This window comes from Toxotes jaculatrix, chromosome 1, assembly GCF_017976425.1.
Source record: "Toxotes jaculatrix isolate fToxJac2 chromosome 1, fToxJac2.pri, whole genome shotgun sequence".
In the NCBI taxonomy this organism is placed as follows: Eukaryota; Metazoa; Chordata; class Actinopteri; family Toxotidae; genus Toxotes; species Toxotes jaculatrix.
In genome coordinates this window covers 19,969,123-19,987,443 of record NC_054394.1, presented here as the reverse complement: position 1 = coordinate 19,987,443, position 18,321 = coordinate 19,969,123, and the positions used below count along the sequence as shown (strand labels likewise).

Below are 18,321 nucleotides of genomic sequence, written 5' to 3'. Positions count from 1 at the left end.
TTGAAATCTGGGCTAGGTTAAGGGGATGTGCTGAAGCCGTGTTAATAGCTAGCTTGTTGTCCATATGGTACTGCTTTAATAGAGCACATTTGTTGCAGATGGTGGGAGACTTGGTTAGGCAGAGGCAGCTTTTGGCAGAGGCTCATTCTTCGAAAGGGCTGCCGTGCTGCTCAGACTGGTCCAGGCCAACTTAGTGATGTCTATCCTCCCTGCTTCTCCTTCACCAAAAAGCCTGCCCTTGAATTGTGGCCCAACCTTAATTTAAAGACATTCTTGTTTTTTTGTGTTGGGAGAAGAGCAAATACAATGTGGCTCAGTCACTTTTTCCTGAGTTTGGTCATTTGCTCTCCAAACCGCACCTTTGCTTCCATAGGCTAAGTTCAGTTGTTTCTAACCACAATGGGACTGCAGACAGCAGGCACAGCTGAGGAAACACAAGCACACGGAGAGCGAAAGAACAAGGGTTATGGAATACGACCAAAGATAAAGATAGAAACAGAGCATGGCCTAATCTATTTCATTTTCTCCCCTGCTACTTAACTGTTTTAGCAAGCCCGCTGAAGGATTCAGGTGCCAGCACTCAGATAATAATAAAAAAAAAGAGTGCTCTGTTCATCCTCTGACTGGTTATATAAAATGTGTTTCTGCATCAAACTTGATACTGTTTCTGTTCCTCCTCCTAATTTCAGATCAAAGCTTTGCCGCATGTAAATATGTACTAGAATGTATTTGCATGTACTATAAGTTCAGAGTGAACTTACATTTGTGTTGGTAATTGTTTTAGTTTGTGTGCGCCTGACGTAGAGTATGTGTGCTTTTTGCACTCAGAGAGGTGAGGAGACACGCTTGATCTGCTCTGCACTGTTTGACGGTTGTTTTCTCACGTTGTCACTGGCTTGGTGTGCTGTGGTGTGGGGATGGTATTATGTGCGCTGGGCCCAGCTGAGTGGAGAAAAGAGCAGAGCTGCAGCGCCCCTGGCTATGCCACTCCCGCCTCCCCAGACACCTTATTGTGAGAAAAGTCTCGGCTGAGCCCTCTGGGCCTTGTGGATTCACTGCCTTGCTAAGTGCTGGCCAGACTGAAAGGCACAGTGTCCTTGGGCCCAGCTCATTCTTTCCATTCTCTCAGAGGCTTTGTCTCATAAGCCAAGAGAGCAAGGAGAGAAAATGCCAAATTACACTCATGTCACTAAAACTTAAGGTGTTTAAGGGCTGAGATGTCATTTGCTGTTGTGTTTTGTGTTATTCATGATGATGTGCAGAAGGCAGTGCTACAACAGAAGTTCAGTTCTCTCGATTGGTGTTAAAAAGTAGTGATTTTCACAGGAGGATTTTCTGTGGACTTTATAGCTCTTGGATTTAAAAGTTATAAAAATTGAATGAAAGGACAGCAGAGTGATGAAACGTTGAGGTGAAACTGCTTGTTATAACGCTGCAAATATTTTCGCAAGATATCCTTGCCATATTTCAGTGGCTTAATATCTTTATAAGGCTAGTTGCAAGTTCTGAGAGACATTCAAATTTCAACCACTGACAAAAGTTCCACTCGCAAATCTGTTCTCTGGAGTCACTGCTCGTTTTTAACCACTTAAAACAAGGCACATGGAAGTCCTAATCAATTTCCAACCAGTCTTAACACAATAAAAGTGTACTGCATACAGACCAATAACACAGGCTAATGGAAACCTGTTGTAAGTAATTTTTAGCCATGTGTCTCCAGTATTTTGTGGGTAAGGCTTCTGAACGACCCCTGCAAGTGGTGACATCATGACCACATCCTTTTGCCTCATTGGCGCTGAGAGTCCCAGCTCGGGTCCCCTGCGGCTGGGCTCCCAGAAGCCACAGCACCCTCACCACACATGGGCTGCAGCTGGACCACCGTTGGCTACTCTGAACAGACTGGGGCTGCTCTGGGATCTGCGGTTACAGTGCTGGATGTACATGTATATATCCGCACACAGCCGTGGAAAAAGACTGTATAGAGATCAGTCGGCGGAGTTTATTTGATGCAAACATATCATCAGGCCCTCAGTGCAAACCGATGTTGTATGCAAATCCACTCCCTCGATGGAAAGAGGTATAATTAATGATGTCAGTTCATAAAAAAAGAGGATGGGTTCGTAGCCATATTTCTGCTTTAATTAAAGACATGCCTTATTATAGGAAGAAGATGTATGCTCTATGTGTTTTTCTTTCTTTCTTTTTCTCTTTCTCTCCCTCCTTTCTCCCTTCTCTCCTTGTTCTTCTTCTTCTTGATTATCACTCGTTTCATAGTGAAAATGGTTCTCTGTGATTTCTCCTGCCAGAACCCCACACGCTGACATGGAGGGCTTTCTACGTAGCAGCTTTTTACTGAGGTTAGTTTCATTTCCGTTGTTGCCATTTAGGATCATAGGTCGGGCAGGGGTGGTAGCGGGCTAACAGGGGTTAAACTCTCTGACACATTGTTAGCTTTAGACTTTGTCCTGTGTGTGCGTGCACATGTTTGTGTGTACGTTTGTATATTTGAACAATGTCAAACATGGGTTCTAACATATTTACTCAAGCTGTGTTTTACGGTTGTGTTCATGTAGTATGTGGCTGACTAGCATGCTCACCCTGATATCCTCCAGTCAGACTGAAAGCACACATCAACAACCTGAGGGACACAGAGCACAGATGCAGATGAGCTGTCCCCCTTTGTTTCTTTCTTTCTTTCTTTCTCCCTTTCACAGCTTTAAGAACCTGCAGATCAGGCTTTCTGTGTCTTTTACACTGCATGCTTTTGTCTGACCACTCTCCCCATCTGCCCTCCCTTACTAACCACCCTAATCAGGGATGTTGGGGTGAGGCAGTCGCTGGCATATGGGTCTTGTGATGTGCTGTTGTTTCCTGTTGTGTTCTGTGTTTGTATTCAACCTAACATAAAGATTTACATTTTTTGTCTTTACCCTTCCTGTGATTCTAATTAAAAATTTGTGCTGTCATTACACACAGAGGAAGTAAATAAGAGAGCGTATTTACCATTGGCTCCTTTCCTAGTCAACCACCTTCTCTAGGCTCCAGTGTTGCTCCCTAATTAGGGTTGGCTCATTAGAAGCCACAGCAGCAGCATCTGCCTTTCAAAGCTGCTGTCAGCCAAACTTTACTAAAGCTAATGAATCCTCTTTGATTTCTTTTTCAAAAGGTCACTTATTTGATTAAATTAACAGCATTTTTTTTTCTCTCAGAACTGCTGGGGGCATTTTAAAAAGAAAGGACAATTTGATACCATTACTCTTGCGAATCAAAATGTAATGGAGGAATTCAATAGGAAAATCTCTCATGCATTTAAATTTATTTATCTTTAGAATTCAATCATTTAAACCTTACTAAAAATAAGATTGAGTTCCACATTTTAAAAGTTTAAGAAAAAAGTGAGCTGAGTTTTGATGGAATTGACGTTACCCTGCAGAATTATACTGTACAAATTATATTCTAAAGGACCTTTTCACATAGGCACCTATGCCTGTTCACTAAAAGGGCTTTTTTTATTTTACTTATATTTATTGAACTGAAAAACCCATTTATAACTTAGATATGAATTATATATATTTAGTATATATTCAGAAATAATTGATATACTTCCTGCCTGCGTCAGTTAACAAATAAAATCTATAATGCAAAAATATACAGTATACAGTATATTTATCTTTCAGGGCATGGCACCAATTTATTTGGTGTGATGTATCTGCTAAGGTTTGACAGGAGTTATTCAGGCATATAGCATGTTACATTTTTGAGAGCGCACTGCCTATGCTCATTTCCGCTTTCTTTGGAGTAGGGCTACAAAGTGGATGACAGTGTTTAGCTCTCACCACCTGTCGAAACCGGTTTGGTTGATAACTAACTGTACTACAGATGTGCTGTACCCTGTATGTTGCAGTGGGGTGGGATAGTGAAGACAGCCGGCAGCGCATCTCAAATACAGAGTGGACATTTCTACATCCAATACCACATCTACAAAAAAAAAGCGAGAGAGAGAGGGAGAGAGAAAAAAAGAAACATGACCTTTGACCTTGGCTGTTTCTCAACAATTTCCTTTTGTTCTCATAGCTGTGAGAAAACACTGTGATTATTCTAAGTAAACACATTATTGCACTGCTGATCCACATCCTTCTGTCAGTGTCTGTTTTAATTAAAGGAGAAGTGCCAGTAGAAAGATATCACGCACACTGGCTGGAGATTGGAGGCCTCAACAATCAGGCCAAGATTAAAGGCAGGCTTTGCTTCAGGGTTAGCCCTTTTGCTTGGATAAGACTTGTGTCCTGGCGTGGGCTGTGGAGTGGGGGTAGGGGTGAAAGGGGAGAAAAGGATAGAAACAGGGGTTGGATGGATGTGGCAGTTACACATTCCTCCAGTGAAGAATCCCAGTATCTTTTCTCAAGCCACTGAATTAGGTCAAAGGGGGCTTTCTGAACATGCTCATACGTTTCTGCTCAATGTGCAGATGTTATTTACTTTTTTTTTTTTTTTTTTTACTATATGTCATTTCTCACAGGCGCACCGGATGGGCTTTTCATTATTGTAATGAGTCACAAGTTTAGTTTCGAGTCATACACGCAGTTAGTTTTAATAGCTGTAGAAATGCTTCCTAATAGCACTTAATACACGGCCATTGTGAAAAATACATCAAACTCTTTAGATGTGATGGGGAAAAAAGTCTAAACTTCTTATTTTATGTACAACTCAAAGCCTTTGTACTGTCTTATAAAAATAATGCCTGTCTGTTTAAAATTCCCAGTGTTTCTAAAACTGATGCAAAAGTTCTCTGAACTACAGGATACAATGCGTGCGGTGTGTTTAATAGACAACGGTTTGCGCTTGTGTTATTGTGAGCCTCTTTGTTGAAGAGTGTGAAGAGTGAATGTGTTTTCAGTTTAGATCAATTTTTCATATGTTTATGGAAGACGTTTAACAGGTTTTTGTCTGTGTAGTCAAAGAGACTGAGAAAATGAGAGTGAGAGAGAAAGGGGAAGGAAGAGAGACAGAATACAGAGATGTGTACAGAGAGAGAGAGAGAGAGAGAAAGAGAGAGAGAGAGAGAGAGAGAGAGAGAGAGAGATGTCTTCAGTCTGTCTACTCCCAGTGGGCAGGACCTCCCCCTTCATTTCTTCCATTATTTGATGTAATGAAAGGAGAAAGTGTGTAACATTGAGATTGTTAATTAATTTAGTCTAACAAGATGAAGATAAATGAAACCCACTGAAGGTTGACTAGGCTAAGGGGCCCACTTAGCATTCCTCCTGCCCTCGAGCTTTGTCTCTCTCACTCCTTTACAATGGAGCACAGCTAATAGGTGCAGCACCGTGTTTGTACAACCCCGCTGAGCTCTCACCCAGCAGGTTTAGATGTGGAACTTTCTTTTGACAAAATATTTTATTTTCAACCTCTATTTATCATCATCTACTCTCAGGGATATTTTAATTTCCAAATGGCTGAGCTGCATTTGTAATGAAGTTAGTTTTGGAACACAGATATGCAATTATCTAATTGAGTCATCTTGGCATGTTAGATAAAGCTCAGTTGACATACATGAGTAGTGAACTAAACTGACTTTATATATATATATACACACACACACACACACACACACACACACACACACACGTGTGTATATATGTGCACTGATCAAATATGAATGAATTTTTCTTTTGGAAACACAGTGGAGCCTTCTTATATATAACAAACACACCTTTTATTATCTTCTGCTAGAGATCAGTTATACTTTTTTTCTGAAATGGAGGGAGGTTATATAAATGGCCATTCTCTCCAGAAACTATGTGGCCCCTTCACATGAGCCTGTGTGACTCCCAGCCTTTCACCATATGAATGGTTCCTCTCTAATGCGGCTTGGGAGTTATTTGAGCGGCAAGACAGACACAAAAAGCAAAAAGGACAGTTTTTTTTTTACAAAGCCAGACGTCTTCATCCACAGCCCTTACAAGCAAATCAGTAGCCTATCGAGGTCCCTCCTCTGTGGACACTTTGTACAGGATCTTCATGGCTGCACAGACCAATCATTATGGCACCCATTCTTTGCTCCCTTAGTTCTCAAGTTATCAACAATGGGTTGTTGATTGTATGGAAAACACCAGAACAATTATGTCCTCTGTTTTGGTGGCAGGGCAGCATTTTAAAGTGCAATCCCCGATAATGGCCTCATTATTGTTATTCTTGGAGCAGGCCTGAGGAGAAAGAAGTAGCTACTTGCAGTACGTCATTATTTCGTAAATTTCGATTAGCTCATCATGCTGTCTCCTGGCAAACAGAATCATAGCTAATTAAAAGTGAGTGAGCGCTCCTGCCTGTGACTTAAAAGGTAGCACTTGATAGGCTGTTAATATGAAAAAAGTGGTAAAAAAAGGAGGATTAGAGCTGTTACCCTGGTAACTCCAACTTCCATCTGCAAGGGAACAATGAACTTGTGTTTCTCCACCACCTATGCTTGAAAAAACAGAAAGCAAGGAAGTGAGTGTTCTGAAAGGACAAGACCCTTTTTAACAACAAAGTGGGATCCAGGCCTAATAGGCTCTTTGGTGCGAGTTGTTAGGCGAGATCACTGGGGGATAGAGGAGCAGAAAGGTCAATGTGTAATCCTAGGACAGTGAAAGACGTCCGACATTTTTACAATAGCAGTTTGTTTTCTGAATCCATTTGTCTGCCCCAGAAACAAAAACTCAAGTTTATTTTTTATACACACACACACACACACACACACACACACACACACACACACACACACACACACACACACACACACACACATATATATATATATATACATATCTATATCTATATATCTACTTACTTACTTGTAATAGAGGGGGTGAGATGCCCCACAGCCAGAATGTACATTCCCACAGCTGATTAAATAAGCACAAACAAGATGCCAAAGAGTTGGACCAATTAGACGAAGCTGTCAGGAGCAGCTCGAATTCTCCTTTGCATCTCTTTTACTGATACAACTGATTCTGCTTTGCTTTCTGACACCTCAACTTTGTTGGAAACAGCCTGGACTCGTACATATATTATTAAAACTACCTTAAAATTTAAGCAGTGCACTCTTGACTTGCACTAACATCTGCGTAACAGCATTTTTCAGCTTCTTTTCATTTCCATTAAACCCTCAGTGATATTATAACCTCAGTATGTTAGTGAAAGCATTGAAAACCACGAGGTGAGAAGTGGTGATGAAAGTAATGGTTGTCATGAGTAATGCATTTCCATAATATTGTTTTTATGTCTATCAGCACTAAAACAAGTTTCTACAGCATTACTAGAAAAACATGTTTGATGGGCTTATAGTTAAGAGCTGCTAAAGAGCCACTGCTCTGAAAGGGAATGTTCCTGCTCTAAAACCCTGTTGAGTTATAATGATCCATGACTATGGAGGAACAGTATGTGTTTCTCTTTGAGTTTTATGTCCCTTATTACAGCTGCAATACGTCTGCTCACATTAAGCTAATTTATGGCTGAGGTCAGCGTAACAGCAGTACAGGTTAATGAATTTGGCATTACTAATTAAACGTTATTGAGGGATGAATATGAATCCTGTGGATGGGAGGGACAGCAGAGAATGGCAGAGGAGAGGAGAATGGGACAGAGGACTTTTCTGCATCCTCTCTCTTTCTCAGTTCCTCCACAGGGTTGCGCTTACAACAAGTAAAACATGAGAAGTGAATGTGAAGACAGCACAGCCCTTGAGGTGAAATGGAGGACAGTTTTATTTCAGTGCAACGCCCCGACACAATACTTCCCCTGATTAGATGCATCTGAAAAGAAAACTGTTTATATGATTACGTGTAACTCCACAGAATGTTTGGAAAAATGAAACACTAATACTGTGTTGTGAAAGGAAAGAATACCTCCAAAACCAAAAGCAAACATTTCAGCCATTTTTTTCCCGCATTTTCATTTCTGTATTTGTTGCGAAATATTGCAGTGTTAATGGAAAAATGAACAGCTAAAACAACTAAAAACTCTCATGTAAGCTGAGAACTGTTCTGTTCAGTGCAAGAGAACATGTCCCTTTTCACACAAACAATTACTTCAGTCACCTTTTAAAAAAATGTACCACCTTTTATTGTGGTACAGTCTATGATGGTGACAGTGTGGAATAATGAGCAATTATTGAACGGCTCTGGGTCTGGGTCTGACGCACACTCTCCAGGACCAGGATATGAGTGTTTTGAGGAAAACAAGAGATGTATTTTCCCTGTTTTTTTGTTTTGTTTTGTTTTTTGTACTTGCCCTTATTTGTTAGTAGAGTTTTGCTCTATCTATCTATCTATCTATCTGTCTATCTATCTATCTATCTATCTATCTATATCTATATATCCTGTAAAATATATAGCTTTAAATTGAGGGGCTCATAGTTACAGTTAGGAATTGTACATGAAAATTCATATTGAAAGTAACTGCCAGTAACTGTTAAATCTGCACCACTTTACAGTAATGCCAACACACACCCACACACCCACACAACCACACACACACAGACCCACCCACCCACACACTTTATCTCTTTACCTCCTAACTGGATTACACAGAGTTTTTTTGGAGCTTGTTGTAATACTGGTGTGAAACACCCCTGTTTTTTCTTGTGTTTATTGTTAGTGGCTTAGTGGCTTCTGCACTATACGCACAGTTTAAGTCTTATTTTTTCTTCTGCTCTTTGTCTCCTCCTCCTTCACTCACTCTCACTAGTGCCTCTGTACTCCATGTCTGACATACTCTTCCTGAGAGCTAAGCCTTTCAATTTAGATTTCAATTATCATGTTAGTTTTGTGATTAGACTTTAGTCCTCCAGGAATCAGACCTCTCTGCTCCTCTCTATTCCACTCTATTCCACTTCCCCTGCAATCACATCCCATCTGATGAATTGCGCATATAATTACGGAAGTTATTGAATATGCAGATCACTGCTGACTCTTGGTGTGCGGCTCATAATGCATCAACTCTAACTGTATCAAACAAGGGTCTCTGATAAAGACCCACTCTGATAATAACAGAGGGCCAATGTATGTTATTAGCCAGAGATAACAGACACCACAAAGTCTGAGACTCAATTAAAACAGAGCCACGTTATCATCTCTGTGACTCTGTGCGTGTGCATGTGTGTGTGTGTGTGCACGCCCCGAAACAACAATACTCGGATCAGCGAAGGGACTTGGCACTGGGCACAGAGTAAGCTCTACCATCACAACCAGCACAGCACAGACCAATCTGAGTGGCCAGCCAGCCAGTGCACAATGTGTTTATGAATCAACCAACATGAGGTATTTCCCTCATGTTACAGTATGTTGCTACCATCGTCTTACACCCCGTCCCATGATGCAATCCCTTAGAGCTTTTCGAGAGAGGGGAGTGAAGCACTTTACAGGCACACCCACAGGAGGGGGATGTGGGAAATTTTGAAACTTTTGATAGCTTTTAGAGAGCTTTCTTAAAACCTGGCTCTCAAGCAAAGAGAAAAGGGTCTCTCATGCTATAATTTTTTTGTATTTTGCTGTCAAAATACTAGGGATTTGTTACTTTCTCCTACACAGGGCCAAAACTAATACAGATTTTTTTTTCCACATAAAGCTAGTCTTACAGGGTCTCACAACTCAAGTTACACACACAATTGAGAATACAGGGAAACAGAGGAAACCGGGTCCTGTATTTTTAGCCTGTGCAGTAGTGATGTAGCTGCCATTTATAGCTGATATGCCAGACTGATGCTGGACGGCTGCCCTGCTGACACCAGAGGACGGTTTATAGACTGCACAAACTCTGCACAACACGATCTCCAAGACACAGATCAGTCTCTTATTTCATATTTCATTTATCACAGATATTATTAAAATAAGCAAATAAAATGTAGGTGAATTTGACGGTGATCTACTCAACTGATGAAGAGAGGCTGATATTTTTTTATATTCAAAGATTTGTGACACATTCTGTTCCTAATCTAATATGTGGCCCCCAAAGGACATAAAACACACAGAAGAGCGCCTTCCAAACCAACACACAATTCATATATCAAAAGTATCACAGGTATCATAAATGTTTAGCAAGAGAAGAAACACGGGGAATGGAAGAGACATAGCTGCAGGAAAGATACTGAAGCTTTCCTTTGTGCTTTCACTTATATGTATTTTGGTATTTGGAAAATTCTGACCTTTGTCACATTGTTAATGTTTGTAAATATTTGGTTTATTCATAAGCGGTACACTTTTGTAATTTTCCCTTTAAATGTGTTATAGTCACTGAGCTGCAAATCCTTAAATTAGCTTTAAATAGAAATAATACGAAAGCATCATTGATCTGGTATACTGTGAAATGTAATTACTCTTCTGTTGCCCCACATCCTGTGGCAGGTATTAGAAGCATGGCTGGTGCTGGATCTTTTTCACTGTCATGGCTGTCTGTTGTAATTAAGACTCAGAGTGGACTTTTAGCACATGGTACTATGGCACTGTATACCTGGGTCCATGTATATTATTAGGGTAATAGGATTGAACATGTTTACACCAACTGTTAGCTTAACAGGAGGTCAAAAAGGTGACTTAAACTTTGTTAAGGGGCTTACATAGGAGCTCAAACAGCATTATAGTGGCTGACTAATGGGCCTAGACACTAACAGAAAATTTGCAAGTTATGGACGGCACTCGTGTTCAATGTTAAATGCCTTACTGGTCTGTAAAGTAAAAAAAAAAAGAAAACACTAAAGGGCATGGTTTACCTAAGTGACCAATGGGATCTGACTGCCCTTTACTGTAAGGAGTGTGTTGCAAGTGCAACGACCTTTGTCAAGTTCCAGCTATTGTTTGCAGATTGGTTACACACTCCACAGGCTGTGAAAGACACATCTGCTACCTTCAGCCCAGTGGAGAGCAGATATACAGCTGGGGTTGGGGTTGAGGGTTAGGTGTTTAGGTGTGTGTGTGTGTGTGTGTGTGTGTGTGTGTAGGTGGGGTCCTCATCTACCCTGTTGTGAAGTTCAGCTACAGTCTCTATCCTCTTATCAAATATTTGTCTGGCCTTCACTCCCTGTTTGCCTTCCATTCTGTTTGCTTTGTTTACTGAAATCTATCTCAGTCAGATTGGTAAAGTTTCTTGAAAGTTGTTTTCAGTTCGTTTTTTTTTTTTTTTTGGTTTGTGTTATATAATGTGTGTGTACATTTGTCTGGGTGTGTTTCTGTGTGTAAATTTCACAAATTGTATTTCCTTTTTATTTTATTAAGATGTATATTCATAGATATTTGAAGCTGATATGGATATTTTTCCCATTATTTAAGTTTGTTAGCATTTTGACATGTCACGGCAGGAATTGTTGTTTAATACCACGGGAGTATAAAATCATGGGTCAGCTCTAGAGAAAATTCCCTTCAAGTTTTTAACATCAAATATGAAACCATATTTGTTTAATGTGTTTTTGATTGATTCTCTGATTGAGATCCAAAGGGTGGTCATAAATGTATTGGAACAAAGGGCCTCTTTGTGTGAATGGGGCCCCAGCTGAAATGGAGGAGTAGTTTGAGATTACCAGATTATTTCCTACTAGCCCAGTGAGTGAGGCGAGCCGAGCCGCAGCCCTGCACCGTGCTGTGCTGAGGCTAAGCATAATGAGTGTGGTGGCAGGGAACCACAACAGAGCCGGGGCAGAGGCTGCCTGGGAACCAGAGGCCCATGGCCCACAGCCAAACACACACACAAATCCTGCTGCACACTTGTGGCTTTTTAAGAAAGCAATTTAGTTAATGATTTCATTTTGAAGCACTGTCATGATGCATGTGTCCTCTGAGTGAGCCAGCAAAAGAATAAAAGAGAAACTAACACAGAGGAAAAGGTATTAGTAAACACAAGCCTCCCCCGACAACCACAGAGAAAAATAACATGCAACTGAGAGTAATGTGGCATTTGTTGTGAACACAGCACAAAAATCACTTGGATAATAGATGGTGGTGGGTATATCACTAGTGGCTCCAGCATCTTTTTATGCATTGCTCTGGACAAATGCGGAGACCAGTTGAAGCACAGTATGAGTGGTCAGACACACGGTTATCAGCAGACTGCTGAGGCATTTTGTGTTTCAGTCAGCATCTAATCCACTACAGTGCCTGCTCCCCCGGAGTGGAAATACAGCACGTTTTCCTGCTCAACCATGTCTGTCAGCTCTCTGATTTTATTAGGGCTATGTTTCACATTCATTTACTCAGGTTTTCTCAGTGCCGCTCCATGAATGAAACCATCTTAGCATTGCTAAAACAGCAGCTTGTACATGTCTTCTGTGAATCAAATTTTTGGGCAATTACTCAGATCAGTGGCTGGGGTTTCTGGTTTTGCTCTTCAGATCTCATTTTTCTCCAGTCTCTCTCTTTTTTTTTGTATCAGCTGTCAATCATTCCTGGTAACTTTTAACCACCTCCAAACAGAGCCGGGTGCCAGCCATTCATTTAGTCCCTCACTTTTGCTTGGCTTCTTCCCGTCTAACCTGTCAGAATGACACACACTGTTGACCATGCTTTCTATTCAGCACTGGCAAATTAATTGGTTTCAGTGGTTTAAATCTGCAATCAATGTCAGTTTCCCAACATAATAAGCCTTAATCATAAATCTTTGAGGTGTGGCTTGCCTGACCCCTATTCATCATGGCTCTCTGCTAGATGGCCTCATCTGGGTGGAGCAAATGAACTACCCCTGTTTTGATTTTCCAATTGACGTGTCACATGAAACGTGGCTACCCTCTCCCCTCCCCAGTTCTATCCTAACCCTTCTTCTCACAGTCCTTAAAAAACACACACACAAGGGCCCAAAAGACAAAGAGGGAAAAGAAGTCCAGTTGTCACAAGGAGAGACACATTTGTGAGCCTTCCCTTGTGTGAGAGTGCTCAATGAATACCATTAATTTATTCAGAAAGAGAGAAAAAGAATGGCAGAAAGAAAAAAAAACACGACAGAAGTAGAGGTAGGTCTAACTGTAGCTAATGAGCTGTTGACCTCCCAGCCCTTAGAATAAGAATAGAGCAGCTTAATTACAACAGCGCTGAAGGTAATTTCCCAATTTTTTTTCCCTCTAGCTACAGAAATCCATTTATGAGATGAGAATAAAAAAGGAACAAAACTGCTTTTCTTTTCTGCAGACATTGCAAATTTGCCAATTTGGTGACCAGGCCTTATGAAAAAGAAACAAACAAGGATAGGGACGGCCACTGTGCGTCGACATTCCAGATGTCCAAAGCCATGGCAGTTGTACCAACCCCAGTTCTGCTGGACACTGAAGTTGCCAATAGTGACCTCATGATGACCAAAGACAGAGGCCCAGAGTTCCTTTGCAGTACAATAAGCTCCCCCACATACACACACGCATACTTTCATAAACCATTCAAAATTATTCCTTTAAATGTTTTTTTTCCTTCAGTATTTGGACAAAAGTCTAAGATTGTGGTGTTCTTTAATTTTTTTTTTTTTTTTTTGCTCAAAGGGCTTGCTTTCTTCTTTTTTTTAAATTCCCCTCTCTTTTGAGATTTCTTTGCTCCCTATAGACTCATTGTGCATCTCTCTGGTAACTTGGGATGCGTCCCTTCACTTCTGTTTGGCACCCTGAAGCTAGCTCCTCAACTCACTTTTCTGGCAACTGTGAGAGATGTTACACTCGATTTGTTGAAGTGCAGCCATTTGCTGCAAACCCTCCAGTGCACAGAAGAAGTTATCTTTATAAATGACAGAATGGACCTGGCCTGAATAGCGCTTTGTTTACTGTTTTACAAAAAGGGGGCCCCACTCTATATTTCATCTGTCACCGTTGCTTTTCTTTCCTTCAACAATGCTCAATTGTTTCCATGAAAATTTCAGGTTCCATGAACAGGAGAATTCTGTATTATTATGTTCCTGCCAAATTCCGATCTCTGTTTTCCTTCTCCTGCTCACAAAGGGCTCATAACTTACTGTCAACTATGAGGCAAGCCACAAAGCTCTACTGTTGCTCAGCAAATAGGGTTGTGTTGGTTGATGGCTTGACTCGCTGTGAGGTTTGCCTAAGTGCGGCAGCAGCAACAGAGGGCTCTTTGGGAACTCCATCCCCCAGCAGGCCAAGAGAAAAAGAGAAAGTAAAAGAAAAGAAAGAGGCATAAAACAACAAGTAGCTTTTCTTGTCTCAGTATTTTTTTTCTCCCTCTCAGGCAGGGAAACAGTTTGGCTGGTGAAGGAGACTGCTGAAGTTGTTGTCCCACCACTGTTTTGTTTCATTTCTCTAAGTGTCTGACTCCCAACATCCAGTATGTTCCCCATCTAGTGGATAATTTCTTTTAAATATAATGCAAGTCCAGAAAAAAGGCCAGTAGTGAATTTTTGGGATGGCCATCCTTCATTTGTGAAAGCACACGCATGAGTGAACTTGTGTGTGTCCTGGGGAACTGAGAGGCTGTTATGCCATCCAGCTCTGAGCTTGTGTCCTGGGATCAGGAAAAGGGCCAATGGCACTGGGGACCAAAGAAGGAGGAGGAGAGGGAGGCGGAGGTGGAGGGAGAGGGGGAAGAGGGGGGAAACGAGGGACTCAGTGTGTGAGTGCTCATCGACCCTTCCTGAGTAGACAGACAGGGACACTTAAGCACTCTCACACCTGCATCTGCCTTTGCCTTGTGTGGGGGGCAAGGACACCAACCACGCTGTCATGGCAGCTGCACAAGTGTTTAAAGTGAGCTACAAGGCAGTTCCTCTAGTCGCATATTATTGCAAATAATTTACCCTGCAGCAGTAATTATCAATGCTCTGCTCAATATGTAAAGTGTGCACTTCAGGTGGCTTGCTTAATTTGCTCTGGGTGGCTATCATTTGAGTGTGGATTTTAGCTGTGGTAACTGTGGCAGTTTCTAATAGTGAAGGCATCAGGAGAGAGTGTGAAGTGAGGATGAAGTGCAGCCATAATTGAGTTGACTTTTTGCAGGGGAAGGTCAACAATAATGGAGGAACAATTTAAACAAATTCATTTAGTCAACTCTCCAGGCACTGTACAGTAGGTTACCTTGTTGGAAAAATCTGTATTTTCCCAAGCATTTACTACATTTTAATATCATTATCTGCAATTACTTTGTCGGCTGAGGTTTAAGAGATTTAAATCAATTTGTGTATCAGTGACTCAAACTAAGTGGCAAAAAAGAAAAGAAAATAGTTCGAGCTATCTCTTTATCTGATTTACCTGTTTTTAAATCTGCAGGAATTTTACAATAGACAAACATGCATCTGTGTGCACGCTCTGTGTGTATGTGCGCTTGTGTGTGTGTGTGTGTGTGTGTATGTGTGAAAAAGAGACTAACTGCGTGCAGTATACAGCCTGTATTACGAGTTGATTATGTATCCAGAAACCTGGCTGCTGCACAGCATGGCACAATCACAATGGAGGGTGATAATTTAATTGTGCTAAACGGTGGATTCCGTGTCAATGCTCCTCCAGCTGGGAGCTGTCAGGTAGTAATATCTCATTATGGCAGGTGAAGAACCCAGAGGAACCCTACCACGACACCTGTTAGAACAGGAGGAACCCCTGAAGGGAAACACACAGATGATTTTCTCTCTCTCTGACTTTCCCTCTCTCGCTCTCTCTGTCTAACACACACGCACGCACACACGGTTTAAAGCCCCCGAACTATTTTCTTATTCTACTTCCACCTCACTTTAAAAGATTACTACAGATGAAACAATATATTTTCGAGGTTATTGCCATTGTTTGGAAATTCATTCAATTAAGCAAACTCTCTGTTTTTTAACAGAATGACAGAACAGACATAGCACATTTGTTAATTAACTCTATAAGTGTTATGCCAACTGTTCTTTCTTATTCCTGAAGGTAGATGGCATATGAAACACTTTAATATACTTTTACTTAAAAGAATTAGCATATTTTGTATGTCTTATGATTGTTTCTTATTCTTTGCATAAATTAACCTAAGACTTTTGGAGATGCAGTCATTTTGTGTAAATTCATTTATTTGAATATAATCCTTTCCTATGCATGCACGCTGTGTATGAGCACACAGCATTGCACATGGAAAGTTGAAGCCCGTTATCTGTCATTGCTTTTCCATCTCATTTTTTTAAAAACTGCCTTTTTGTTTTATTATTATTATTATTATTATTTATCATGTAATATTCTCCCCTGCTGGAACTTAAGATCAAAACCTGAAGGTGCAAGACGTCAGCAGCCAGACAAGCGGGCATGTGGGTGGGATAGCGTGCTGGGCAAGATGGTGTGGAGTTACATATCACCATTGTCTATAAAAGGTAAACAGTGTGACAGAGCAGATACAGTGGATGAAAGTCAGTCAGACCCTTCTATGATGAAAGAGGAAATGGGATAGCCGGGGACACATGGTCCCGCAGTCACAAGACCCCTAAGATGAGCAGTGCACAACACTCCCCTAATACTCACCAATTAAGCAGAGGTTGTTTTTGCACGATGATGAAACATTATCGCAGGGAACAATTCATGACTCAAAGCATTCCAGGCTACATGAGCCCACGGTTGGAGAACTTAAGTCTTAATCCTTCGAATGTGTGCAATATTGTCAGCTATATATAGACCAGTTCTCTTTTCTAACTGACCCACCCTCGTCTCTGCCTCAAGTCTTCAAAGTCACTGGGGCTTTGTCTTTGAGAAAGTAGGCAGGAAGGCAGCATTTCATGCACTTATTGATCACTCTGGTTTGTTAGCTGTCCATTGTTGTTGTGTAATCAAGCATGAGGGAGGGCGGCTTGTCAAGGATTTACGAGCTGCCTCTTCAGTTCACCGTACAGTATTTTCACCATTTAAAAAGCACATTTTGGGCTTATTTTTCCAGAGAAACCGATTCAATTATTAATATGAGTAAAGTTATTACAGCAGTTCCAGAATATACTGTAGTTGTACAAACAGGGCTGCTTTGCTGATTTTCTTTTGCGAGCACGGAGGCCAAGGCTGTAAACAGTGTGTTATTCTATCAGAAAATATGATCAGATTCTACATGCATCGGTAGTACCCACACTGAGCTGATTTCTGCTTTTTATTTTGTTCCTCATCAAATGTCTTTGTTGTGTCTGTGCTGATCTATTGCACACCAGCCCCTTTAGATCTCAGCCCTGTGTGATCCCTGCTCAGAATATGAGGAATAAAATGCCGTACGGTTGCCCTCAGATATTTTCAGAGAATTATTGCTGCACTTCTCCTTTTCCCTTTCAGTAATATGAGGTAGTATTGTATGGGGCTTGTCAGAGGTGGGGGTGGGGCAGAGGGGGGTTCTCCGCACTCTTTAGCTGCCTGAGCGCAGCCCTCCCAGCACTGCTAATAAATTATTAACTCCTGCTGACAAATACTGTTATTGAGCCTGCCGCAGATCTGTTGCATTCTTTAACAAGATTGCTGTAGACACATGTTACAGGAGGATGGAGTCTCCATCGCTCCCTCTCTCCTTTTCTCTCCCTCTATCCCTTTCTCTCACTCACGCCTCAGCAGTTTGACTGATGGCTGGAGACCAAAGTAAAAGTGCCTGAGAGACTGAATATTTTAGTGGTAAAATAATACTACTTGATTTACTGTGTAATACAAAAGTAGTGCTTTGTTTCACTCTCACACTCCATTGAGGACAAGGTGCGTGTTGCACTCGACTTTTTGCGTGCATGAATAAAAAATACGTCACAATCTGAATGCTCTACATACTACCTGTGTTCACCGCACACACACACACACACACACACACACACACACCTCTCCTTCTAACTACCCCAACCCCTCTTCTGCCCCCTCAACTTACCATTACGTGCATGCTCTGAACTTTGCTCTGACTTTTGATTTTCAATTAACAGTGCCCAATTTTGAGATCGCTTTCTGTTTGATATAATTACAGGAAACAATTTAAAGACTGATTAAAATTGAGGGCTGAGTTCCCACTAAGGACACATTCGGTAACACATGCCAGACACAGAGGCTAAAAGACAGAAGGACTGGCTGACAGACAGGTGGACAGACATGCAGTCCGGCATGGGTCTCATAGTCCTGCCCTGCCATCTACCTAACTTACTGGGTTTGTTTGTACAGCTGCTGAGACACATGAGATTAGCTTAGGCTACCATTGTTTAGGTCAGCCTTCACTGCCCAGGCTGATCTGTGACTATGTGCCAGAGTGTGTGTGTGTGTGTGTGTGTGTGTGTGTGTGTGTGTGTGTGTGTGTGTGTGTGTGTGTGTGTGTGTGTGTGTGTGTGTGTGTGTGTGTGTGTGTGTGTGTGTGTGTGAATGAGTGACTAAGAGTCAGACAGTGTGGTGAGGCACAGACTGTTGTGTTTGGA

The 18,321-nt window shown here is 41.4% G+C and overlaps 1 protein-coding gene across 6 annotated transcripts in view; it reads left to right on the top strand.

Annotated features, from left to right (window-relative positions):
* The window catches only part of sox6 (SRY-box transcription factor 6), a 137,774-nt gene that overhangs the window by 27,444 nt on the left and 92,009 nt on the right, over nt 1-18,321 (top strand). For 5 of the 6 annotated variants that reach the window (XM_041036154.1, XM_041036172.1, XM_041036146.1 and 2 more), the window contains exon 3: nt 2,307-2,357. The exons of the other annotated variant lie outside the window; for it this stretch is intronic. In XM_041036154.1, the coding sequence (XP_040892088.1) occupies nt 2,323-2,357 (35 nt within the window). In that variant the 5' untranslated portion in view covers nt 2,307-2,322. The remainder of the gene's footprint in view (nt 1-2,306; nt 2,358-18,321) is intronic. 6 annotated transcript variants of the gene reach the window in all.